Source organism: Salmo salar, chromosome ssa24, assembly GCF_905237065.1.
Source record: "Salmo salar chromosome ssa24, Ssal_v3.1, whole genome shotgun sequence".
NCBI lineage: Eukaryota > Metazoa > Chordata > Actinopteri > Salmoniformes > Salmonidae > Salmo > Salmo salar.
This window is the reverse complement of record NC_059465.1, coordinates 40,975,287-41,001,968: the sequence shown is the minus strand read 5'-3', so window position 1 is coordinate 41,001,968 and position 26,682 is coordinate 40,975,287. Positions and strand designations below refer to the sequence as shown.

General features: G+C 46.2%; 1 protein-coding gene across 1 annotated transcript in view; it reads left to right on the top strand.

Moving 5' to 3' along the window:
* The first annotated feature begins 2,768 nt into the window (after positions 1-2,768).
* Positions 2,769-26,682, top strand: part of LOC106585897 (probable phospholipid-transporting ATPase IM) — a 57,355-nt gene continuing 33,441 nt past the window's right edge. Inside the window, exons 1-5 of the mRNA XM_014172622.2 lie at positions 2,769-3,128; positions 18,465-18,553; positions 18,814-18,872; positions 23,803-23,916; positions 24,933-25,031. Coding sequence (XP_014028097.1) covers positions 18,511-18,553; positions 18,814-18,872; positions 23,803-23,916; positions 24,933-25,031 — 315 coding nt within the window. The 5' untranslated portion in view covers positions 2,769-3,128; positions 18,465-18,510. The remainder of the gene's footprint in view (positions 3,129-18,464; positions 18,554-18,813; positions 18,873-23,802; positions 23,917-24,932; positions 25,032-26,682) is intronic.

Below are 26,682 nucleotides of genomic sequence, written 5' to 3'. Positions count from 1 at the left end.
GACGTATGGCTACAAGACGCATGGCTACAAGACACATTGGCTACAAGATGCGTGGCTTCAAGACACATTGGTTACAAGACGCATGGCTACAAGACACATTGGCTACAAGACACATTGGCTACAAGACACATTGGCTACAAGACGCATTGCTACAATACGCGTGGCTTCAAGACACATTGGCCACAAGACACATTGGCTTCAAGACACATTGGCTACAAGACGCGTGGCTACAAGACGCAATGGCTACAAGACGCATTGCTACAATACGCGTGGCTACAAGACGCAATGGCTACAAGACGCGTAGCTACAAGACGCAATGGCTACAATACGCGTGGCTACAAGACGCGTGGCTACAAGACGCGTGGCTACAAGACGCGCGGCTACAAGACGCGTGGCTACAAGACGCAATGGCTACAAGACGCATAGCTACAAGACGCAATGGCTACAATACGCGTGGCTACAAGACGCGTGGCTACAAGACGCGTGGCTACAAGACGCAATGGCTACAAGACGCGTAGCTACAAGACGCAATGGCTACAAGACGCATTGGCTACAAGACGCGTGGCTACAAGATACGTGGCTACAAGACATGGCTACAAGACGCGTGGCTACAAGATGCGTGGCTACAAGACGCAATGGCTACAAGACGCATTGCTACAAGACGCGTGGCTACAAGACGCGTGGCTACAAGACGCGTGGCTACAAGACGCAATGGCTACAAGACGCATTGCTACAAGACGCGTGGCTACAAGACGGCGTGGCTACAAGACGGCGTGGCTACAAGACGCGTGGCTACAAGACGCGTGGCTACAAGACGCGGCTACAAGACGCGTGGCTACAAGACGCGTGGCTACAAGACGCGTGGCTACAAGACGCAATGGCTACAAGACGCGTGGCTACAAGACACATGGCTACAAGACGCATTGCTACAAGACGTGTGGCTACAAGACGCGTGGCTACAAGACGCGTTGCTACAAGACGCGTGGCTACAAGACGCGTGGCTACAAGACGCGTGGCTACAAGATCCGTGGCTACAAGACGCGTGGCTACAAGACGCATTGCTACAAGACGCGTGGCTACAAGACGTGTGGCTACAAGACGCGTGGCTACAAGATCCGTGGCTACAAGACGCATGGCTACACGTGATGTTTTCACCCTCACACAGGAGACCATATGGCCCCTACAGAGGAAGAATACTCAGGGTGTGCTGCGGGATTTTGAATAGGGGTGCTTTAGTCAGCGTATCAGTAATCATTCAAAGTGTTTGTGTGGCCAGTCTAGCTTTGACTGGTGTTGTTCTCACACTAAGACACAGAGAAAAAATGAAAAGAAAGCTGTTTCCTTTTTTGGCATGCAGGAAATTATACTTTAGCAGAGCGAAAGAGACGTGCAGTCCTCGAACAAACTGAAGGGCAAGAGAGACCGAGACGTGCAGTCCTCGAACAAACTGAAGGGCAAGAGCGAAAGAGACGTGCAGTCCTTGAACAAACTGAAGGGCAAGAGCGAAAGTTAAGAGAGCAGAAAATGGCACAGGGGAAAGACTTAGTGAGGCATGTAATAAGAGGAGAAAGTATAGGTAAAATAAAGAGGTTAGGGGAGCGGAGAGAAAAGGAGAGAGTGTGTCTAGTCCGGACCTGTGTTCCTGTTTATCTTCTGTGTGTAAGTGTCTGTCCCCTCTAGATTCCAAGCCCACCTACCTCTCACCAGCCAGACGTGAGAGCAGAAGAGAGAGGGGGAACGTGAGACAGAGAGGACAAGAGAGAAGAGAGAGGGGCAACGTGAGACAGAGCGGACAAGAGAGAAGAGAGAGGGGGAACATGAGACAGAGAGGAGAGAAGTGAGAGGGGGAACGTGAGACAGAGAGAAGTGAGAGGGGCAACGTGAGACAGAGAGGAGAGAAGTGAGAGGGGCAACGTGAGACAGAGAGGAGAGAAGTGAGAGGGGGAACGTGAGACAGAGAGGAGAGAAGTGAGAGGGGGAACGTGAGACAGAGAGAAGTGAGAGGGGCAACGTGAGACAGAGCGGACAAGAGAGAAGAGAGAGGGGCAACGTGAGACAGAGAGGAGAGAAGTGAGAGGGGCAACGTGAGACAGAGAGGAGAGAAGTGAGAGGGGCAACGTGAGACAGAGAGGAGAGAAGTGAGAGGGGGAACGTGAGACAGAGAGGAGAGAAGTGAGAGGGGGAACGTGAGACAGAGCGGACAAGAGAGAAGAGAGAGGGGCAACGTGAGACAGAGAGGAGAGAAGTGAGAGGGGGAACGTGAGACAGAGAGAAGTGAGAGGGGCAACGTGAGACAGAGCGGACAAGAGAGAAGAGAGAGGGGCAACGTGAGACAGAGAGGAGAGAAGTGAGAGGGGCAACGTGAGACAGAGCGGACAAGAGAGAAGAGAGAGGGGCAACGTGAGACAGAGAGGAGAGAAGTGAGAGGGGCAACGTGAGACAGAGAGGAGAGAAGTGAGAGGGGGAACGTGAGACAGAGAGGAGAGAAGTGGGAGGGGCAACGTGAGACAGAGAGAAGTGAGAGGGGCAACGTGAGACAGAGAGAAGGAGAGGGGAACGAGAGAAGAGAGAAGTGGGGGGGAAGGTGAGACAGAGAGGACAAGAGAGAAGTGGGAGGGGCAACCTGAGACAGAGAGAAGTGAGAGGGGGAAGCGTGAGACAGAGAGGAGAGAAGTGGGAGGGGGAAGGTGAGACAGAGAGAAGTGGGAGGGGGAAGGTGAGAAAGAGAGGACAAGAGAGAAGTGGGAGGGGGAAGGTGAGACAGAGAGGGAATGTGAGATGGAGACAGACAAGAAAGGAGAAGATAAAACATAGACAGGAAGGACTATTTGAGACAGTGAATGACTGAGGGAGGGAGGAGTTAGAGAGAGAGTAAGGAGGAGTGACAGAACTCTAAAGGAGGGATCAGAGACAGAGAATGAGAGAGGGGTAGAATGACAAAAAGAGGAGAGGGGGGGTTAGTGTGTGCAGGACAGATAGTGAAGGAGGAGGGGATAGCTTTGAGGAAATATTAGCAGCTTGTTTCCTAGTCTGACTTTCCCAAGACTGCCAGGCCATTTGACTTACACACACACTCCGTCGGACTCACACTCCGTCGGACTCACACACGGCTGGAGCTGGGACTAACGGTAAGAACAACAGCTAGCCTCTTGACCTCAGGATTAGGAGTCAGGGTGGGGGAGAGGGTCAGGCTCACAGGAAGTAGTGGTGAACAAAAGCGAGTGTTCCCTCTCTCCATCTTTCTTCCCAGAGTACTCCTAAAAGGAAATACTCCAGGAGAGAGAGAGAGAGAGAGAGAGAGAGAGAGAGAGAGAGAGAGAGAGAGAGAGAGAGAGAGAGAGAGAGAGAGAGAGAGAGAGAGAGAGAGAGAGAGAGAGAGAGAGAGAGAGAGAGAGAGAGAGAGAGAGAGAGAGAGAGAGAGAGAGAGAGAGAGAGAGAGAAAATCACTTTGGAATACTTTTTCTGACTTTTTCCCACATTTGAAACATCACTCTAGTGATTTGTAAACTTTAAATAACAAGATAAATATTATCTTTCTCTGAAGAAGGTAGTGTCCTGTGACATTGTACAAATGAATGTTTATTACTGCTAGTTTCTGTACTTCAGCTCTGTCTCTATTTGTCTAGTAGGAGGATTTGGCATGTTTCAGTCGAAAAATATGTCCTTGTTTGTCTGGAAAGGGTGTCTGACAGGAAAATACTCTTGATTTCCGTGGAGTGATTTTGGGATTGATAATGATGATTATGAGGAAGAGGAGGGTCTATAACATCATTGATGTCATGTGCGTACTTACTGTCCTCCAGTGTGGTGACTTGCTCTAGCCAGTCACTGTATGACAGACAGTGTTGTGGCTTGCTCTAACCAGTCACTGTATGACAGACAGTGTTGTGGCTTGCTCTAGCCAGTCACAGACAGTGTTGTGGCTTGCTCTAGCCAGTCACTGTAGGACAGTGTTGTGGCTTGCTCTAGCCAGTCACTGTATGACAGACAGTGTTGTGGCTTGCTCTAACCAGTCACTGTATGACAGACAGTGTTGTGGCTTGCTCTAACCAGTCACTGTATGACTGACAGTGTTGTGGCTTGCTCTGCCAGTCACTGTATGACAGACAGTGTTGTGGCTTGCTCTAGCCAGTCACTGTATGACAGACAGTGTTGTGACTTGCTCTAGCCAGTCACTGTATGACTGACAGTGTTGTGGCTTGCTCTAACCAGTCACTGTATGACAGACAGTGTTGTGACTTGCTCTAGCCAGTCACTGTACGACAGACAGTGTTGTGACTTGCTCTAACCAGTCACTGTATGACTGACAGTGTTGTGGCTTGCTCTAACCAGTCACTGTATGACAGACAGTGTTGTGACTTGCTCTAACCAGTCACTGTATGACAGACAGTGTTGTGGCTTGCTCTGCCAGTCACTGTATGACTGACAGTGTTGTGGCTTGCTCTAAACAGTCACTGTATGACAGACAGTGTTGTGGCTTGCTCTGGCCAGTGACAGACAGTGTTTTGGTGTGTTGTGTGAGTGACAATACCCAAACACACACACACTATTGTTCAGTGTTTGTGCTGCCCCGATAGTGTGCTTTGTTGTCAGCCTCAGTATCCTGCACAGACCATTGAACCTTTCAGCTGGTGACCTCCAAGTCCAGGTCTGTCTGTCTCGCTGTTCATCAGGTCTGTCTGTCTCGCTGTTCATCAGGTCTGTCTGTCTCGCTGTTCATCAGGTCTGTCTGTCTCGCTGTTCATCAGGTCTGTCTGTCTCACTGTTCATCAGGTCTGTCTGTCTCCCTCTACGTCAGGTCTGTCTGTCTCGCTGTTCATCAGTTCTGTCTGTCTCACTGCTCATCAGGTTTGTCTGTCTCACTGTTCATCAGGTCTGTCTGTCTCCCTCTACGTCAGGTCTGTCTGTCTCGCTGTTCATCAGGTCTGTCTGTCTCACTGTTCATCAGGTCTGTCTGTCTCACTGTTCATCAGATCTGTCTGTCTCCCTCTACGTCAGGTCTGTCTGTCTCGCTGTTCATCAGTTCTGTCTGTCTCACTGCTCATCAGGTTTGTCTGTCTCAATCTACGTCAGGTCTGTCTGTCTCACTGTTCTTCAGGTCTGTCTGTCTCACTGTTCATCAGGTCTGTCTGTCTCACTGTTCATCAGGTCTGTCTGTCTCACTGTTCATCAGGTCTGTCTGTCTCACTGTTCATCAGGTCTGTCAGTCTCGCTGTTCATCAGGTCTGTCAGTCTCGCTGTTCATCAGGTCTGTCTGTCTCACTGTTCATCAGGTCTGTCTGTCTCCCTCTACGTCAGGTCTGTCTGTCTCACTGTTCATCAGGTCTGTCTGTCTCACTGTTCATCAGGTCTGTCTGTCTCACTGTTCATCAGGTCTGTCTGTCTCACTGTTCATCAGGTCTGTCAGTCTCGCTGTTCATCAGGTCTGTCTGTCTCCCTCTACGTCAGGTCTGTCTGTCTCGCTGTTCATCAGGTCTGTCTGTCTGTCTCACTGTTCATCAGGTCTGTCTGTCTCACTGTTCATCAGGTCTGTCTGTCTCGCTGTTCATCAGGTCTGTCTGTCTCACTGTTCATCAGGTCTGTCTGTCTAGCTGTTCATCAGGTCTGTCTGTCTCGCTGTTCATCAGGTCTGTCTGTCTGTCTGTCTGTCTGTCTGTCTGTCTGTCTGTCTGTCTGTCTGTCTGTCTGTCTGTCTCACTGTTCATCAGGTCTGTCTGTCTGGCTGTTCATCCGGTCTGTCTGTCTGTCTGTCTGTCTGTCTGTCTGTCTGTCTGTCTGTCTGTCTGTCTGTCTGTCTGTCTGTCTGTCTGTCTGTCTGTCTCACTGTTCATCAGGTCTGTCTGTCTCACTGTTCATCAGGTCTGTCTGTCTCACTGTTCATCAGGTCTGTCTGTCTGTCTGTCTGTCTGTCTGTCTGTTCATCAGGTCTGTCTGTCTGTCTCTGTCTGTCTGTCTGTCTCACTGTTCATCAGGTCTGTCTCTCTGTCTCACTGTTCATCAGGTCTGTCTGTCTGTCTGTCTGTCTGTCTGTCTGTCTGTCTGTCTGTCTGTCTGTCTGTCTGTCTGGCTGTCTGTCTCACTGTTCATCAGGTCTGTCTGTCTGTCTGTCTGTCTCACTGTTCATCAGGTCTGTCTGTCTCACTGTTCATCAGGTCTGTCTGTCTCACTGTTCATCAGGTCTGTCTCTCTGTCTCACTGTTCATCAGGTCTGTCTGTCTGTCTGTCTGTCTGTCTGTCTGTCTGTCTGTCTGTCTGTCTGTCTGTCTGTCTGTCTGTCTGTCTGTCTGTCTGTCTGTCTGTCTGTCTCACTGTTCATCAGGTCTGTCAGTCTCACTGTTCATCAGGTCTGTCTGTCTGTCTGTTCATCAGGTCTGTCTGTCTGTCTGTTCATCAGGTCTGTCTGTCTCACTGTTCATCAGGTCTGTCTGTCTGTCTGTCTGTCTGTCTGTCTGTCTGTCTGTCTGTCTGTCTGTCTGTCTGTCTGTCTGTCTGTCTGTCTCACTGTTCATCAGGTCTGTCTGTCTGTCTGTCTTGTCTGTCTGTCTGTCTGTCTGTCTGTCTGTCTCACTGTTCATCAGGTCTGTCTGTCTCACTGTTCATCAGGTCTGTCTGTCTCACTGTTCATCAGGTCTGTCTGTCTGTCTGTCTGTCTGTCTGTCTGTCTGTCTGTCTGTCTGTCTGTCTGTCTGTCTGTCTGTCTGTCTGTCTGTCTGTCTGTCTGTCTGTCTGTCTGTCTCACTGTTCATCAGGTCTCTCTGTCTGGCTGTTCATCAGGTCTGTCTGTCTCACTCTACGTGTGTGTGTGTGTGTGTGTGTGTGTGTGTGTGTGTGTGTGTGTGTGTGTGTGTGTGTGTGTGTGTGTGTGTGTGTGTGTGTGTGTGTGTTGAAGTGATCAGTAATACGATTGTGCTGCTGTCAAAGGAACGAGACTGTTTTATAATGGAGGATAAACCGTATAATTAGTCTTAAAAGGTCAGTCTAAGTGTTGTGTTGTTATCAGGTAAACTGAGAGGGGCCACTCACATTCGGCTTTGTGGCCTGAGAGGTCAGGTGAATAATTCAGCAGTTGATTGTTTGGGACTTCTGTGTTTTCTGTGCTCCGGTCAAAAGGAGTTATGTTGTCCAGCTCTTCTCCTTTCCCTCCCCATCTCCTCCCCTCCTCCCCTTCTCTCCTCTCCTCTACTCCCCTCCTCCCCTGCTCTCCTCTTCCTTTCCTCTCCTCTCCTCCCCTGCTCTCCTCTCCTCTCCCTTTCCTCTCCCCTCCTCCCCTACTCTCTTCTCTCTTTCCTCTCTTCTCCTCTCCTACTCCTCTCTTCTTCTCCCCTCTCCTCCCCCTATTTCAGATTCACAGCCCAACAACTGCCACCGCTCTCTCCCCTCCAACACCCCAACTTTATACTGACATCAGACAGTAGATGACGTAGTCAGGTGATTTCCACTGCTTAACAGGTGTTACTCATTAATCTACACACACTATCAAATCAAACTTTATTTGCCACATGCGCCGAATACAAGTGTAGACTTTGCCGTGAAATGTTTACTTTACAAGCCCTTAACCAACAGTGCAGTTCAAGAAGAAGAAAATATTTACCAAGTAGAATAAAATAAAAAGTAACACAATAAGAATAACAATAACGAGGTTATATACAGGAGGCACCGGTACCGAGTCAATGTGCAGGGGTACAGGCTAGTTGAGGTAATCTGTACATGTAGGTGGGGACGAAGTGACTATGCATAGGTAACAAGCAAACAGCGAGTAGCAACAGTGGAGGGGGGTCAATGTAAATTGTCCGGTAGCGATTTTTATGAATTGTTCAGCAGTCTAATGGCTTGGAGGTAGAAGCTGTTGAGGAGCCTTTTGGTCCTCGACTTGGCGCTCTGGTACCGCTTGCCGTGTGGTAGCAGAGAAAACAGTTTATAACTTGGGTGACTGGAGTCTCTGACAATTTTATGGGCTTTCCTCTGACACCGCCTATTATGTAGGTCCTGGATGACAGGAAGCTTGGCCCAAGTGATGTACTGGGCCGTACGCACTACCCTCTGTAGCGCCTTGCGGTCAGATGCCGAGCAGTTCCCATACCAGGCGGTGATGCAACCGGTCAGGATGCTCTCGATGGTGCAGCTGTAGATCCTTTTGAGGATCTGGGGGCCCAAATCTTTTCAGTCTCCTGATGGGGAAAAGGTTTTGTCGTGCCCTCTTCACAACTGTCTTCGTACGTTTGGATCATGATAGTTAATTGGTGATGTGGACACCAAGGAACTTGATACTCTCAACCCGCTCCACTACAGCCCCAGTCCACAATCAGCTCCTTTGTCTTGCTCACATTGACGGAGAGGTTGTTGTCCTGGCACCACACTGCCAGTTCTCTGACCTCCTCCCTATAGGCCATCTGATCGTTGTTGGTGATCAGGCCTACCACTGTTGTCGTCAGCAAACTTAATGATGGTGTTGGAGTTGTGTTTGGCCACACAGTCGTTGGTGAACAGGGAATACAGGAGGGGACTAAGTACACACCCCTGAGGGGCCCCAGTGTTAAGGATCAGCGTAGCAGACGTGTTGTTGCCTACTCTTACCACCTGGGGGCGGCCCATCAGGAAGTCCAGGATCCAGTTGCAGAGGGAGGTGTTTAGTCCCTGAGTCCTTAGCTTAGTGATGAGCTTCGTGGGCACTATGGTGTTGAACGCTGAGCTGTAGTCGATGAACAGCATTCTCACATAGGTGTTCCTTTTGTCCAGGTGAGAAAGGGTGGTGTATAGTATGATTGAGATTGCGTCATCTGTGGATCTGTTGTGGCGGTATGCGAATTGAAGTGGATCTATGGTGTCCGGGAGGATGCTGTTGATGTGAGTCATGACCAGCCTTTCAAAGCACTTCATGGCTACCGACGTGAGTGCCACAGGGCGGTAATCATTTAGGCAGGTTACCTTCACTTCCTTGGGCACAGGGACTACGGTAGTCTCCTTGAAACATGTAGGTATTACAGACTCGATTAGGGAGAGTTTGAAAATGTCAGTGAAGGCACTTGACGGTTGGTCAGCGCATGCTTTCAGTACATGTCCTGGTAATCCGTCTGGCCCAGTGGCTTTGTGAATGTTGACCTGTTTAAAGGTTTTCTTCACATCGGCTACCGATAGCGTTATCACACAGTCATCCAGAACAGCTGGTGCTCTCGTGCATGCTTCAGTGTTGCTTGCCTCGAAGCGAGCATAAAAGGCATTTAGCTCATCTGGTAGGCTCGCGTCACTGGGCAGCTCATGTCTGGGTTTCCCTTTGTAGTCCGTAATAGTTTTCAAGCCCTGCCACATCCGACGAGCGTCAGAGCCAGTGTAGTAGGATTCAATCTTAATCCTGTATTGACACTTTGCTTGTTTGATTGTTTGTCTGAGGGCATAGCGGGATTTCTTAGAAGCGTCCGGATTAGTCTCCCGCTCCTTGAAAGCGGCAGCTCTAGCCTTTAGCTTGATGCGGATGTTGACTGTAATCCATGGCTTCTGGTTGGGATATGTACGTACAGTCACTGTGGGGACGACGTCATCGATGCACTTATTGATGAAGCCGATGACTGAGGTGGTGTATTCCTCAATCATTGCATGAATCTCGGAACGTATTCCAGTCTGTGCTAGCAAAACAGTCCTGTAGCATAGCATCCGCGTTATCTGACCACTTCCGTATTGAGCGAGTCACTGGTACTTCCTGCTTTAGTTTTTGCTTGTAAGCATGAATCAGGAGGATAGAATTGTGGTGAGATTTGCCAAATGGAGGGTGGGGGAGAGCTTTGTAGGATTTCTTTCCCCTGGTTGCACATGTGACATGCTGGCATTTTCATCTTTGCATATGGTCTTATAGAGTTGGTTCAGAGCAGTCTTAATGCCAGCTTCGCTTTGTGGTGGTAAATAGACGGCTACGAATAATACAGATGAGAACTCTCTCGGTAGATAGTGTGGTCGACAGCTTATCATAAGGTACTCTACCTCAGGCGAGCAATACCTCAAGACTTCTTTAATATTAGACATCGCGCACCAGCTGTTGTTGACAAAAAGACACACACCCCCACCCCACGTCTTACCAGAGGTAGCGTCTCTGTTCTGCCGCCAGCTCTATATTGTCTGTTTCTTCATTCAGCCACGTCTCGGTGAAACATAAGATGTTATAGTTTTTCATGTCCTCCCATGGCTCATCACCATAATCTCTGTATCTCCCCTAACCCCTGATTTCTGATAAGTCTTCTTTAGCCCAGGTCCAACCTAGATTATCATAACTTTAAAGGGAAAATCCACTTAAAAACAATATTTTGGTATTTATTTCATTAGTCCACAGTTGATACAGTCCCAAAATGTTTTGCATTGTCAGTAGTCAAGTTTTCAAGATGTTGGACTCTCAAGAAACAAAGTGTCACCAGCCACATCATCAAAATGCATGGTGATGATGTGGTTGGTGACACTTTTCAGATTATTTCCAGGGATACACAACATCCTGAAATATATGTAGATATATTTTTAGAACAAATACTATATTTCCCTTGACGTAGTGATGCAGCATGTAAAAAAATGGCTCAACATATCCCACTCTCCCCTATAGTCACTGCTCACCAGTTACTTATGCTAAATGAACCCTTGCTGTATCATTTATGTTGCAACAGAAAAGGTTTGTATGTTTGCCTATAGTCCATGAACTGTACTGAAGCATTGTCAGAAAGTTTTGCCATGGCCCATGCCTTACTTCACTGTAGTATTGTGATAGTGTGTGGTTGGAGAATTCCTTGGTCAGTACTCCCAGCTCAGTCCTGGGAAGTAAGGCTACAACAGTGTTGTCCTTTTAGCTGTTCAGTGGTAGCTGTCCTGTTCTGGTTCGGTCCGGTCTGCCATTAAGACTTCCTGCTATTGTGGTGCGTTATCAGCAGTTGGTCAAGGCTTTCTGTCACTACAGGTTTTGGCTACTGTTTGTGTTACCATACTTGGTCATAAAAGTGCCTTAGAGAGAGTCAAATGAAATCCAAATCAAATGTTATTGGTCACGTACACATGTTTAGCGGATGTTATTGTGGGTGTAGCGATATGCTTGTGTTTCTAGCTCCAACAGTGCAGTAGTATCTAACAAGTAATATCTAACAATACACAGAATCTAAAGTAAAGGAATGGAATTAAGAATATATAAATATTTGGAAGAGCAATGTCAGAGTGGCATTGACTAAGATACAGTAGAATAGAATACAGTGTATATATATATATGAGATGAGTAATACATAGACTAAGATACAGTAGAAAAGGATAGAACACAGTACATACATATGAGATGAGTAATGCAAAAATATGTAAACATTATTAAAGTGACTAGTGTTCCAATTATTAAAGTGGCCAGTGATTTCAAGTCTATGTATATAGGGCAGCAGACTCTAATGTGCTAGTGATGGCTGTTTAACAGTCTGATGGCCTTGAGATAGAAGCTGTTTTTCAGTCTCTAAGTCCCAGCTTTGATGTACCTGTACTGACCTTGCCATCTGGATGTTAGCGGGGTGAACAGGCAGTGGCTCGGGTGGTTGTTGTCCTTGATGATCTTTTTGGCCTTCCTGTGACATCGGGTGCTGTAGGTGTCCTGGAGGGCAGGTAGTTTGCCCCCGGTGACACGTAGAGCAGACCGCACCACCCTCTGTAGAGCCCTGCGGTTGTAGGCGGTGCAGTTGCTGTACCAGGCGGTGATACAACCCACAGGATGCTCTCAATTGTGCATCTGTAAAAGTTTGTGATGGTTTTAGGTGCCAAGCCAAATTTCTTCAGCCTCCTGAGGTTGACTAGGCGCTGTTACGCCTTCTTCACCACACAGTCTGTGTGGGTGGACCATTGTCAATATTGTGTACGCCGAGGAACTTAACTTTCCACCTTCTCCACTGCGGTCCCGTCGATGTGGATAGGGGGGGTGCTCTCTCTGCAGTTTCCTGAATTCCACAATCAGCTCCTTTGTTTTGTTGATGTTGAGTGATAGGTTATTTTCCTGGCACCACACTCCCAGGACCCTCACCTCCTCCCTGTAGGCTGTCTCGTCATTGTTGGTAATCAAGCCTACTATTGTTGTGTCATCTACAAACTTGATGATTGAGTTGGAGGCGTGAACACAGTGCCTCACTTTATGTGTTAGTGGGTAACTGGGTTAGTAATGTAGATATTGTGTGTATGTATGTGTAACAGATATGTAACAGTAATGACAACATCTTATGCAGCCATTGTGAGTTTTGTGTGACCTTACAGCCATGTGAAGAGGTCACATCCTGGATTGCTGGACACCTTGGTCTCCTGTAAGACACACACTCAATGTGAGGACCTTTACATAGCAGCCAGACATTTGGGAGGCCACTCCCACGAATTTCCAGCAATCTCCCCTCCACTTCCTCCACTCCTCTTCCAACAGCTTTCAGTCAAATTGTATTTGCGATCAAGAAAATACCTGCTTTTAACAATGCATCTTGAGATTATTTGGCATGCTCTTGCTTTTTTAATACACTGCCTTGCATCTTGCTTAGTACATAAGATTGAAGCTAATTATAACCAGGTAGCTGATAACAGCAGAAAGCTGTTATTCCTATGTACTTCCTGTTGACAAACATAAGATCAACTGAACTGACGTATCAGAATGACAGGACCAGTAGCTGGGCTACAGATCTCATAGGACTCGTATCCAGAGTGAAATCCTGCTATAAATGTTTAAATGGGCAAGGGGGACAAGAGTCTGAAGTTTAAGTTTAGTCTGCAGGCTATTCCATAGGCAAGGAGCGTAACATGAAAAGGCAGCCATACCCAACTCTGTGGAGGTCGCAGGGGCCTCAAATGTAATCCATGCTTGAGACCTGGTTTTATGAATTATAATTATAATGTTGATAAGTAATGATAAATAAGAAGGTAGTTCATTCAGAAGTGCTTTATAGACAAACACGAGAGCATGTTGTTCTCGTCTCATGGACAGCGAAGTCCAACCCACATTTTGATATATATAAAGGTGAGATAACCACATCTCATTTATATACTGAACAGAAATATACACGCAACATGTAAAGTGTTGGTCCCATGTTTCATGAGCTTTTCCATACGCAAAATTTCTCTCAAATGTTGTGCAGAAATTTGTTTACATTGTCAAGATTATCCAGTCACCTGACAGGTGTGGCATATCAATAAGCTGATTAAACAGCATGATCATTACACAGGTGGACTTGTGCTGGGGACAATAAAAGGCCACTCTAAAATGTGTAGTTTTATCACACAGCACAATGCCACAGATGTCTCAAGTTTTGAGGGACTGCAGGAATGTCCACCAGAGCTGTTGCCAGAGAGTTTAATGTTAATTTCTCTACCATAAGCCACCTCCAACTTAGTTTTAGAGAATTTGGCAGTACGTCCAACTGACCTCACAACTGCAGACCATGTGTTACCACGCCAGCCCAGGACCTCCACATTCGGTTTCTTCACCTGTGGGATCGTCTGAGACCAGCCACCTGGACAGCTGATGAAACTGAGTATTTGTGTCTGTAACACAGTAAAATAACAATAACGAGGCCATATACAGGGGGTACTGGTAACGAGTCAATGTGCAGGGGTACAGGTTAGTCTAGGTAATTGAGGTAATATGTACATGTAGGTAGAGGTAAAGTGACTATGCATAGATAATAAACAGCGAGTTGCAGCAGCGTAAAAAAGGGGGTCAATACAAATAGCCATTTGAATAACTTAGCAGTCTTATGGCTTGGGGATAGAAGCTGTTAAGGAGCCTTTTGGACCTAGACCTGGCGCTCCAGTACCGCTTGTCGTATTGTAGCAGAGAGAACTGTCTATGACTTGGGTGGTTGCAGTCTTTGACAATTTTTTGGGCCTTCCTCTGACACCGCCTGGTATAGAGGTCCTGGATGGCAGGACGCTTGGCCCCAGTTATGTACTGGGCCATACGCACTACCATCTGTAGCACCTTGCAGTCAGATGCCGAGCAGCTGCCATAGCAAGTGGTGATGAAACCAGTCAGGATGCTCTCGATGGTGCACCTGTAGAACTTTTTGTAACACTTCAGCAATAGAGCCCTTATTAAAGCTGTCCTTGAAAGAAAAAAAGATGCATACAAAAGATTCCTTCTTGGTCAGGTTTCTTTGTTTTCCTGTGGTGAAGGTGGGCTGAGGTGGACTAACCAAATACACAGACATGCTCTACTTCCAAATCTCTCTCTCTGTCACACACACACACATAGGCTACCATCTTTCTCATTCCTCATTCCTCAGCAGCCTTGCCTCTCTGTGCTCTTGCTGTGAGTATGTGTGGAAGCTGCCAAGGCTGGAATCTTTAATAAACTTCCCATTTCATAAATTAACATTTTGACCTTTAGAATAAAGCATGATCAGACCTTATGAAGGATGTGATTATATGATCACTCTGGAGGAATATCTGACATTATTCTGCTGACATTATCCTGATGGCATTATCCTGATGACATAATCCTGATGTCATTACCCTGCTGACATTATCCCGATGACATTATCCCGATGACATTATCCTGCTGACATTATCCTGATGGCATTATCCTGATGGCATTATCCTGATGACATTATCCTGATGACATTATCCTGATGACATTATCCTGATGACATTATCCTGCTGACATTATCCTGCTGACATCATCCCGATGACATTATCCTGATGACATTTAAAGCACTAGAGTGGGTGTGGTTGGTTAAAATCAGCTCCTCCTCGTTGCTTTAACAATGTGCCCTGTTTGGCAACGGACCACAGACTGGGATGGAAAATGTACTGTGTAGTGGTTTTAAGGGGCTGTATAGTTGTCTTCAGGAGGCTGTTTAAAAAGGGGAATATTTGACTTTGGTGTATTTGGAGGGCTTTACACAATGAATAGATGATGGATGGAAGGTAGGCTTGAAGTTGACACTGGAAAGAGCGCGCGTGTGTGTGTGTGTGTGTGTGTGTGCGTGCGTGCGTGCGTGTGTGTGTGAGTGCGTGCGCGTGTATTTTAGCAGACTTGTGACTCTGTTTTAAAACACACATTCTTAAATACACACGTGTGTGCTATAAATATGTCCAGAACTGAGTTCGCCATGACAGCCAATCCTGAGAGGTGGTTCCCACGGGGGACCAGTATGAAAAAAGTGTAAAATCAAATGAAATGAAAATGTACGCACTCACTAATCTAAGTTGCTCTGGATAAGAGAGTCTACTAAATGACTAAAATGTAAATGTTAACCGGCTACACACACTGGCTGGCTGAGTGTTGTCATTCCTGATTCTGGCTGGCAGAGTGTTGTTTCATTCCTGATACTGGCTGGCAGAGTGTTGTTTCATTCCTGATACTGGCTGGCTGAGTGTTGTTTCATTCCTGATACTGGCTGCCAGAGTGTTGTTTCATTCCTGATACTGGCTGGCAGAGTGTTGTTTCATTCCTGATACTGGCTGCCAGAGTGTTGTTTCATTCCTGATACTGGCTGGCAGAGTGTTGTGTCATTCCTGATACTGGCTGCCAGAGTGTTGTTTCATTCCTGATACTGGCTGCCAGAGTGTTGTGTCATTCCTGATACTGGCTGGCAGAGTGTTGTTTCATTCCTGATACTGGCTGCCAGAGTGTTGTGTCATTCCTGATTCTGGCTGCCAGAGTGTTGTGTCATTCCTGATACTGGCTGCCAGAGTGTTGTCATCCCTGATACTGGCTGGCAGAGTGTTGTTTCCTTCCCGATTCTGGCTGCCAGAGTGTTGTTTCATTCCCGATTCTGGCTGCCAGAGTGTTGTTTCATTCCTGATACTGGCTGCCAGAGTGTTGTTTCATTCCTGATACTGGCTGCCAGAGTGTTGTGTCATTCCTGATACTGGCTGCCAGAGTGTTGTTTCATTCCTGATACTGGCTGCCAGAGTGTTGTTTCATTCCTGATACTGGCTGCCAGAGTGTTGTGTCATTCCTGATACTGGCTGCCAGAGTGTTGTTTCATTCCTGATACTGGCTGCCAGAGTGTTGTGTCATTCCTGATACTGGCTGCCAGAGTGTTGTTTCATTCCTGATACTGGCTGCCAGAGTGTTGTTTCATTCCTGATACTGGCTGGCAGAGTGTTGTTTCATTCCTGATACTGGCTGGCTGAGTGTTGTTTCATTCCTGATACTGGCTGCCAGAGTGTTGTTTCATTCCTGATTCTGGCTGCCAGAGTGTTGTTTCATTCCTGATACTGGCTGCCAGAGTGTTGTTTCATTCCTGATACTGGCTGCCAGAGTGTTGTTTCATTCCTGATACTGGCTGGCTGAGTGTTGTTTCATTCCTGATACTGGCTGCCAGAGTGTTGTTTCCTTCCTGATACTGGCTGCCAGAGTGTTGTGTCATTCCTGATTCTGGCTGCCAGAGTGTTGTTTCATTCCTGATACTGGCTGCCAGAGTGTTGTTTCATTCCTGATACTGGCTGGCTGAGTGTTGTTTCATTCCTGATACTGGCTGCCAGAGTGTTGTTTCATTCCTGATTCTGGCTGCCAGAGTGTTGTTTCATTCCTGATACTGGCTGCCAGAGTGTTGTTTCATTCCTGATACTGGCTGCCAGAGTGTTGTTTCATTCCTGATACTGGCTGGCTGAGTGTTGTTTCATTCCTGATACTGGCTGCCAGAGTGTTGTTTCATTCCTGATACTGGCTGCCAGAGTGTTGTTTCATTCCTGATACTGGCTGGCTGAGTGTTGTTTCATTCCTGATACTGGCTGCCAGAGTGTTGTTTCATTCCTGATACTGGCTGCCAGAGTGTTGTTTCATTCCTGATACTGGCTGGCTGAGTGTTGTGTCATTCCTGATACTGGCTGGCTGAGTGTTGTCATCCCTGATACTGGCTGGCAGAGTGTTGTGTCATTCCTGATACTGGCTGCCAGAGTGTTGTTTCATTCCTGATACTGGCTGCCAGAGTGTTGTGTCATTCCTGATACTGGCTGCCAGAGTGTTGTTTCATTCCTGATACTGGCTGCCAGAGTGTTGTTTCATTCCTGATACTGGCTGCCAGAGTGTTGTTTCATTCCTGATACTGGCTGCCAGAGTGTTGTTTCATTCCTGATACTGGCTGGCAGAGTGTTGTTTCATTCCTGATACTGGCTGGCTGAGTGTTGTGTCATTCCTGATACTGGCTGCCAGAGTGTTGTTTCATTCCTGATACTGGCTGGCAGAGTGTTGTGTCATTCCTGATACTGGCTGCCAGAGTGTTGTGTCATTCCTGATACTGGCTGCCAGAGTGTTGTTTCCTTCCTGATACTGGCTGGCAGAGTGTTGTTTCATTCCTGATACTGGCTGGCAGAGTGTTGTTTCATTCCTGATACTGGCTGGCTGAGTGTTGTGTCATTCCTGATACTGGCTGCCAGAGTGTTGTTTCATTCCTGATACTGGCTGGCTGAGTGTTGTTTCATTCCTGATTCTGGCTGCCAGAGTGTTGTTTCATTCCTGATACTGGCTGCCAGAGTGTTGTTTCATTCCTGATTCTGGCTGGCTGAGTGTTGTTTCATTCTTGATACTGGCTGCCAGAGTGTTGTTTCATTCCTGATACTGGCTGCCGGAGTGTTGTTTATCTAACTCAGTATTCATTCCTGATACTGGCTGGCAGAGTGTTGTTTCATTCCTGATACTGGCTGGCTGAGTGTTGTGTCATCCCTGATACTGGCTGGCTGAGTGTTGTGTCATCCCTGATACTGGCTGGCTGAGTGTTGTGTCATCCCTGATACTGGCTGGCAGATTTTTTGGCAGAATGTTTGTTTGAAGTCTGTAAGGCACAACTGCCCAAATCATCCCGAAAATATTCTCAAAAAATGTGACCTTCCCGATAAAAATTCTTAAGGCATAAAAAGTGAGGCAGCATGCAGTGTTTGGTAGTAGCTGAACACACACACACACACACACACACACACACACACACACACATACACATTATTTTTATGGATATTTTGAAGGGGCACCTCCCATTGACTCACCACCACCTCTCCCTCCATGTATGAAGGGAAGAGGTCAAAGGTTGAGGAGGCTGATGAAACTGCCAGGCCATACACAGACAGATGGAAAGGATATGTTGATTATATTGAGAACGAGAGAGAGAGAGAGAGAGAGAGAGAGAGGGGAATATAATGAGAGAGAGAGAATGCAAAACAGAATTAGGCAGATACAAGGTAATTATCAACATCCAGAAAAGAGACGTTAAATTATACAACCACCTAAGAGGAAGCGATTCTCAAACCTTCCATTACAAAGCCATCAACTACATGTAAAATCTCTCCCAAATGTTCCCAAGCTGGGCTTGTAATTGGCACTGGACACCTCATAGGGTACTTTAACTCCAAAACACTCCCCCATGAGAAGCAGAAGTATCTCATTTAGGATGTTCCACCCTGGGATGATAGTCTGTTACTTGTATTCAGGGGTTGTTAAATTAAGCGAATGGGTATTTTAGTCCACACCTAACCCTGTTCTCTCCCATCCCCAGATAAATACCATGTGTAGGTGAAGAGCGTGAGGAAGAGGCAGAAAACATGTCGTTCTTTGGTCTAGACTATGCCAAGAAGAAAGAGAGTGGTAAGGAGCCGCTGGGAGTCTCCGTACATGACTGATCTCATTACATTTCATATTTAGAAATTAGCCGTTGGTTTAGAGATCCACTGTATATGCAAAAGTATGTGGACACCCCTTGAAATTACACCTGTTGCTGTCCTGTTCTCACTCTCAATTCAATTCAAGGGACTTTATTGGCATGGGAAACATGTTTACATTGCCAAAGAAAATGAAATGGATAAACAAAAGTTTAATCTCTCTCTCTCTCTCTCTCTCTCTCTCAGAGTTGGAGAGGAAACTGAGGGCAAACGACAGAGAGTATAACCTCTCCTTCAAGTATGAAGTGAGTTTAGTTGAATGTGTGTGTAAGTGCAAACCTATGCATTGTTATCCTCAGCGGTAAATCCTCTGGTGTGTGTGTGTGTGTGTGTGTGTGTGGTACTTTGTGCATGCGTGCTCTTGTGTATTGAGTTAGTCCCTGTGACCAGACTATACATGTCACTGTCTGGTTATTGTCATGCTGCTGGCAGGCTGCAAGGGGTCTGAGTCTGGTCTGCTCTGGTCCGGTCTGATTTGCACTGGTCTGCTCTGTTCTGGTCTGCTCTGGTCTGCTCTGGTCCGGTCTGATTTGCACTGGTCTGCTCTGTTCTGGTCTGCTCTGGTTGCCTACCAAACTTGCTAACTGCCTGGTACTCAGCACTCTATTGTTTCCCGAATCACTCTGACATCAATGCAAAAGTTCTCAAAAGTCTAATCAAACACTTCATGAGAGCCCATGAGCTCATGTTGCACAACATTTCTATAGGCTATGCAATTGCGTGAGAAAACAGATTGATGGCCTCTATTAAAAAGAGGAGTATCCCATCAGCTTTCTATAGGCTAGACCTACTATATTTATTTCTGAACTTTCCTAATAGTAAGCACATTGCTTGTCTTTACAACAGGAGTATAGCCTACCTGGCTGGCATGAAAATGAACCAGGAGTAAAGCGTCCTCCAGTTGCTATTTAACTGCATAGATGACATATCTTTTGCCACCTGCCCGTTTCGAGAAAGGTGCATGATAATTTTTGTGACTTTTTCAAATCATAGTCCCATTCCTCATGTAGCCTAGCCCATAGGCCTATATGTTTTGATAAGGTTGGTATCACAAGTAAAGTGGCCAAATAACTTCTTAACCTCTCTAGGGTCGGCGGGACGAAATCGTCCCACCTACGTAACAGCCAGTGGAATCCTGTGGCGCGTTATTCAAATACTTTAGAAATGCTATTACTTCAATTTCTCAAACATATGACTATTTTACACCATTTTAAAGACAAGACTCTCGTTAATCTAACCACACTGTCCGATTTCAAAAAGGCTTTACAACGAAAGCAAAACATTACATTATGTCAGCAGAGTACCCAGCCAGAAATAATTAGACACCCATTTTTCAAGCTAGCATATAATGTCACATAAACCCAAACCACAGCTAAATGCAGCACTAACCTTTGATGATCTTCATCAGATGACACACCTAGGACATTATGTTATACAATACATGCATGTTTTGTTCAATCAAGTTCATATTTATATCAAAAACCAGCTTTTTACATTAGCATGTGACGTTCAGAACTAGCATACCCCCCGCAAACTTCCGGTGAATTTACTAAACATTTACTAAATTACTCACGATAAACGTTCACAAAAAGCATAACAATTATTTTAAGAATTATAGATACAGAACTCCTCTATGCACTCGATATGTCCGATTTTAAAATAGCTTTTCGGTGAAAGCACATTTTGCAATATTCTGAGTAGATAGCCCGGCATCACAGGGCTAGCTATTTAGACACCCAGCAAGTTTAGCACTCACCAAAGTCAGATTTACTATAAGAAAAATGTTATTACCTTTGGTGTTCTTTGTCAGAATGCACTCCCAGGACTTCTACTTCAATAACAAATGTTGGTTTGGTCCCAAATAATCCATAGTTATATCCAAATAGCGGCGTTTTGTTCGTGCGTTCAAGACACTATCCGAAAGGGTAAATAAGGGTTACCCGCACGACGCATTTCGTGACAAAAAAATTCTAAATATTCCATTATCGTACTTCGAAGCATGTCAACCGCTGTTTAAAATCAATTTTTATGCCATTTTTCTCGTAAAAAAGCGATAATATTCCGACCGGGAATCTGTGTTTAGGTTCAGAGATGAACGAAAATAAAAACATGGGGTCGACTCGTGCACGCGCCTCAGCCCATTGTCATCTGATAGAGCACTTGCCAAAAGCGCTAATGTGTTTCAGAGTGGGGCTGGAATTACATCATTCAGCTTTTTCCCGCCTTCTGAGAGCCTATGGGAGCCGTAGGAAATGTCACGTTACAGCAAAGATCCTCAGTCTTCAATAAACAGAGTCAAGAAGCTCAAGGAATGGTCAGACAGGCCACTTCCTGTAAGGAATCTTCTCAGGTTTTTGCCTGCCATATGAGTTCTGTTATACTCACAGACACCATTCAAACAGTTTTAGAAACTTTAGGGTGTTTTCTATCCAAAGCCAATAATTATATGCATATTCTAGTTACTGGGCAGGAGTAGTAACCAGATTAAATCGGGTACGTTTTTTATCCGGCCGTGCAAATACTGCCCCCTATCCCCAACAGGTTAAAATGAAGCACATGAATCCACTTTACAATGGGTGTAGAGCCCAACTGGCATACATAAGCAGCGTGTGAGTTTCAAGTTTGAGGAAGATAATTTTCACCATAAAAATGCTCCTTTATAATAAAAGCATTACATACATAATCACATTTGCTGTCACTTTTGATAATGGTGTTTTCCCGCTAATGGAACATTTGCGCTTATAGCCTACTACAATGTGCGCATTGCTGTGCTTATAATGTGAAGAAATAGCCTAATAGTTTATCAACATTTTAAGCTAACCGTTCTGATCTGCTAAACATTTGGAAAAGTTTTTTGATGCTAGTGGTTGTATTAATTTGGGATCTATCGCATTCCACAACTGTCCCAGAGTAGAGCTGTGTTCGAATTTAGTACTCATACTAACCACACGTTATGTCGGCTGACAATTTGTTAGCTACGCTATCCTTACGAACCACATAGCATATCATTACAGAACTATGTACCGGTATGTTAGCTAGCTACCTAACGTTAGTTGGCTACTAATACTTCAAACTTGACAGGATATTAAGTACGTATATGCTAGCTAACTAACTACCCAACTGTGTGTTCATGAATTGCGTTTCACTCTCTGAAATTTCAGAGCGGAAACTAGATGCTCTGGTCAAGGAGTAGGGTTGATCCGAGCATTTTGACCTCACAATGGCAGTCAAGCACCCAAGCTAACTGGCTAACGTTGGCTAGCTTGCTATCTACTTCCAGACACAAATGAGAGAACACCTCACTCTGACCATTTTACTCGCCCTAGCAGAGCTGGTTAGGCTGTTTTCATGTTGTCCAGAGTGTTGGTGACTGTAACTGTCTGCTGGCAACAATTTAATTGTGCTTTTTTTGTCAATGTTTACTGACACCGTCCATATTCAATGGGTGTTCGTAAATGTGTCAGTTATTCTGTGCTCTGGCACACTCAGACGAGAGTGCTTTGAAATCGGAGTAGATAGCCAGAGTGACTTTTCAAACGCAACCTATTGACTTGATTATTCTCGTCATTCTTAGCTTAGCTAAGTGGTATAGTCATTGTGTGTTGTCAATGGACATTGTTAATGAAGTCGTAAGATGTCTAGCTAGTCATTTGTTACGCTAACAAGCTAGCAAGAAGTTGTATAGCAACAGCATCAACGTCCGGTAAACAGGCAAAGCGCTAGTACGCTCCACTGAAAGGATACCATTCCTTTACATATGCTAAAATGAACTAATAGTATGTAGTATATACTTATTAAGTATGTAGTACACAGTATGTTAGTATGGGTATTAGAACACAGCTTATGTTTGGAGTATTTATTTCTCTCACAGAATAGGTAAACTTTTGTACTATTTTGGATATTAGATTGACAAAGGCTAGTGCTTTTGCTGTTCATTAGGCCAACTAATCTTGTTGGTTGTTGAAAATATGCACAGTTCTTCCAATATCTTCAATATGTGCCTCGGAATTGGATAAGGACGCGCGCAGTTGCGTCCCCGATGTGTCAGTCTTCACTTGTAGCCTGAGAAAGACCTGATCAGAGGAAGGAGAGCCATGTGAGTGAGAGGTGCTTTGGAGCACATGGCACACAAGGAGAAGGGAATGAAACATTTTATATTCAGCCCAAGGGCACAATGGGGGGTATTATGGTCACACATTATGGTCTTGAACCAGAAAAGGAGAGGAGAGCGGGTAGGTAGTAGTATTGAGAGAGGAGGCAAGGGTCTGATCCATAAAGTTCCCTGCGGCGGCGGAATCCACTAAAGCTGTAGACACAGGACATGAGGGACAGTCAGCCAGAGTGATGGGTACTAAAAAGAGTCTAACAGGAAGAGCAGTAGATGGAATACTCACTCCTGGTCCAGGGGATGTAACATCACGTGACCGTCCCTCTGCTCTAGTGGATCCCGGATTCTAAAGTAACGGACACCACTGGTGCTTGTGCCCTCCCTGGCCACAGTACTGAGGTCCAGTTGTATCCGTCTGAGTCGTTCCGCCGCAGGAAGACGTGTGACCCCTACCTCCATGGGTTCAGGCTCTGATCCCGAACACTCGCCGAAGGAGGGAGAGAAGCGATGGAGATGCCGACGCTCCCAGAGGAGGTTATCCAGACGGATGACCATCGTAATGAGTGCGTCCAGGGTGAGGTTGTCATCTCGGCAGGCCAGTTCTGTCTGGACATCCTCGTACAGATCTCTTCTAAGTAAAGTGCTGAGCGCCGGCTCATTCCATCCACCGGAAGCTGCTATTGTCCGGAAAGTAAGCACATACTCAGCAGCCGTCTGACTCCCCTGCTGGAGCTGACGCTGACGCTCACCTCCCTCTCTGCCCTCCGTGGGATGATTGAAAATACATTTAAACAGAGCCATGAACCCCTCATCAGCCTCGAGCTCCTCCTCTCCTCTCCCAGACGGCTGTAGCCCATTCCAATGCCCGCCCAGTCAGCACAGAAATAACCATGGCAACCTTAGACCCCTCGGTGGTGGGAGCTCCCATCTGATGTGCGAAATAGAGGGAGCACTGAAGGAGGAAGCCACGAAATTTGGATGATGTCCCGTCACTTTAAACTTCATAGGCATAATATGATCTCTTCTCCCTTCTTCCCTCTCCCTCCTTCCCTCCCTCCCTCCTCCAGACTAATGCCATTAAGACATCTAAGTACAACACGTTTAACTTCCTGCCCCTCAACCTCTTCGAACAGTTCCAGAGGATCGCCAACGCTTACTTCCTCATTCTGCTGTTACTCCAAGTGAGTGGAACACACACACACACACACACACACACACACACACACACACACACACACACACACACTTTTAGCTAGCGTATAAATACTTATCAGGCCCATGTTAGTGCTGAGCAGATGGCTATAATTGATATGATTGATGTGATTCACAGAGTAAAGTTATAATCAGTAAGAAAACAACATATGACTGAGTGAAGTGCATTAAGATTACTGTCACGCCCTGACCATAGAGAGCCCTCTGGGTTCTCTATGGTGTTTTAGGTCAGGGCGTGACTAGGGGATTTCTAGTTAGTTTATTTCTATGTTGGTGTATGTGTATGGTTCCCAATTAGAGGCAGCTGAATATCGTTACTTCTAATTGGGGATCATACTTAGTGTGTTCTATTTCCCACCTGCGAGGTGGGATATTGTTTGTATGAGTGCCTATGTGCGCTACGTATTGCACATTCATTGCACATTCATTAATTCTTTGTTGTTTTGAAGTTTCACTGTAATAAATATGTGGAACTCTACTCACGCTGCGCCTTGGTCCGATTATCTATATGACGATCGTGACAATTACGGAAGTGACATACTCAGAACAGGAAGTTGACTCAGCATTTTAGCAAAGTCTCATTGTCATATAGAGGGTTACACACAACACAACACATACCTGACCTAGAGAGAACTCATCACAGCTTACAGTATGTAGAAACAACTATGGAGACTAGTAGAGAGCAGAGCCATATACTGTACGTGTAGGTAGATCTGTCTTATGGGTCTAGTAGAGGGCTTCCTGTCATCTATTCTGTCCTGTTCTGAATGTCTATGTGTAGGCTTGTGTTGTTCCCGTGTGTGTTTTTATCTGCATACTAACTGTATATGTTGAGCTCATATCAGCACCATTTACAACCAATAACAATCTCCCCTCCCTATCTTTTTTTTTGGGGGGGGGGGGGGTTATAATGAATGTGAGATTTTGTGTAGATTTAGAAATGTTACCTAAGCATTTGTTGAATGTTGTGGATGTGTTACGGTAGGTGATTCCTGCAATCTCCTCTCTGTCCTGGTTCACAACCATGGTCCCTCTGGTCCTGGTGCTGTCTGTGACGGCTGCTAAAGACGCTACAGATGACATCGTGAGTATGAGAACACTGCCTTTGGGCCTTAACCACCCTCCTTACCTCTGTATTTGGGCCTTACCCACCCTCCTTACCTCTGTATTTGGGCCTTACCCACCCTCCTTACCTCTGTATTTGGGCCTTTCTCACCCTCCTTACCTCTGTATTTGGGCCTTACCCACCCTCCTTACCTCTGTATTTGGGCCTTACCCACCCTCCTTACCTCTGTATTTGGGCCTTACCCACCCTCCTTACCTCTGTATTTGGGCCTTACCCACCCTCCTTACCTCTGTATTTGGGCCTTACCCACCCTCCTTACCTCTGTATTTGGGCCTTACCCACCCTCCTTACCTCTGTATTTGGGCCTTACCCACCCTCCTTACCTCTGTATTTGGGCCTTACCCACCCTCCTTACCTCTGTATTTGGGCCTTACCCACCCTCCTTACCTCTGTATTTGGGCCTTACCCACCCTCCTTACCTCTGTATTTGGGCCTTACCCACCCTCCTTACCTCTGTATTTGGGCCTTACCCACCCTCCTTACCTCTGTATTTGGGCCTTACCCACCCTCCTTACCTCTGTATTTGGGCCTTACCCACCCTCCTTACCTCTGTATTTGGGCCTTACCCACCCTCCTTACCTCTGTATTTGGGCCTTACCCACCCTCCTTACCTCTGTATTTGGGCCTTACCCACCCTCCTTACCTCTGTATTTGGGCCTTTCCCACCCTCCTTACCTTTCACATCTTACTGCTGTTCAGCCATTCCAAGAAGACATTTTATTCGCTTTTCCTTTTCGTCTACAGTTCATTTGGAAAGTATTCAAACCCCTTGACTTTTTACACATTTTGTTACGTTACAGCCTTATTCTAACATTGATTCAATTGTTTGTTTCCCTTCATCAATCTACATACAATACCCCATAATGACAAAGCAAAAATAGGAAGAAAAAAAAATGTAATATCACATTTACATACGTTTTCAGACCCTTTACTCAGTACTTTGTTGAAGCACCTTTGGCAGAGATTACAGCCTCAAGTCTTCTTGGGTATGACACTACAAGCTTGGCACACCTGTATTTGGGGAGTTTCTCCCATTCTTCTCTGCAGATCATCTCAAGCTCTGTCAGGTTGGATGGGGAGCATTGCTGCACAGCTATTTTCTGGTCTCTCCAGAGATGTTCGATCGGGTTTATGTCTGGGCTCTGGCTGGGCCACTCAAAGACATTCAGAGACTTGTCCCGAAGCCACTCCTGCGTTGTCCTGGCTGTGTGCTTAGGGTCATTGTCCCATTGGAAGGTGAACCTTCGCCCCAGTCTGAGGTCCTGAGCGCTATGGAGCAGGTTTTCATCAAGGATCTCTCTGTACTTTGCTCCGTTCATCTTTACCTCGATCCTAACTAGTCTCCCAGTCCCTGCTGCTGAAAAACATCCCCACAGCATGATGTTGCCACCACCATAGTTCAATCTTTGTTTCATCAGACCAGAGAATCTTGTTTTTCATGGTCTGAGAGTCCTTTAGGTGCCTTTTGGCAAACTCCACGCGGGCTGTCATGTGCCTTTTACTGATTAGTGGCTTTCATCTGGCCACTCTACCATAAAGGCCTGATTGGTGGAGTGCTGCGGAGGTGGTTGTCCTTCTGGAAGGTTCTCCCATCTCAGAGGAACTCTGG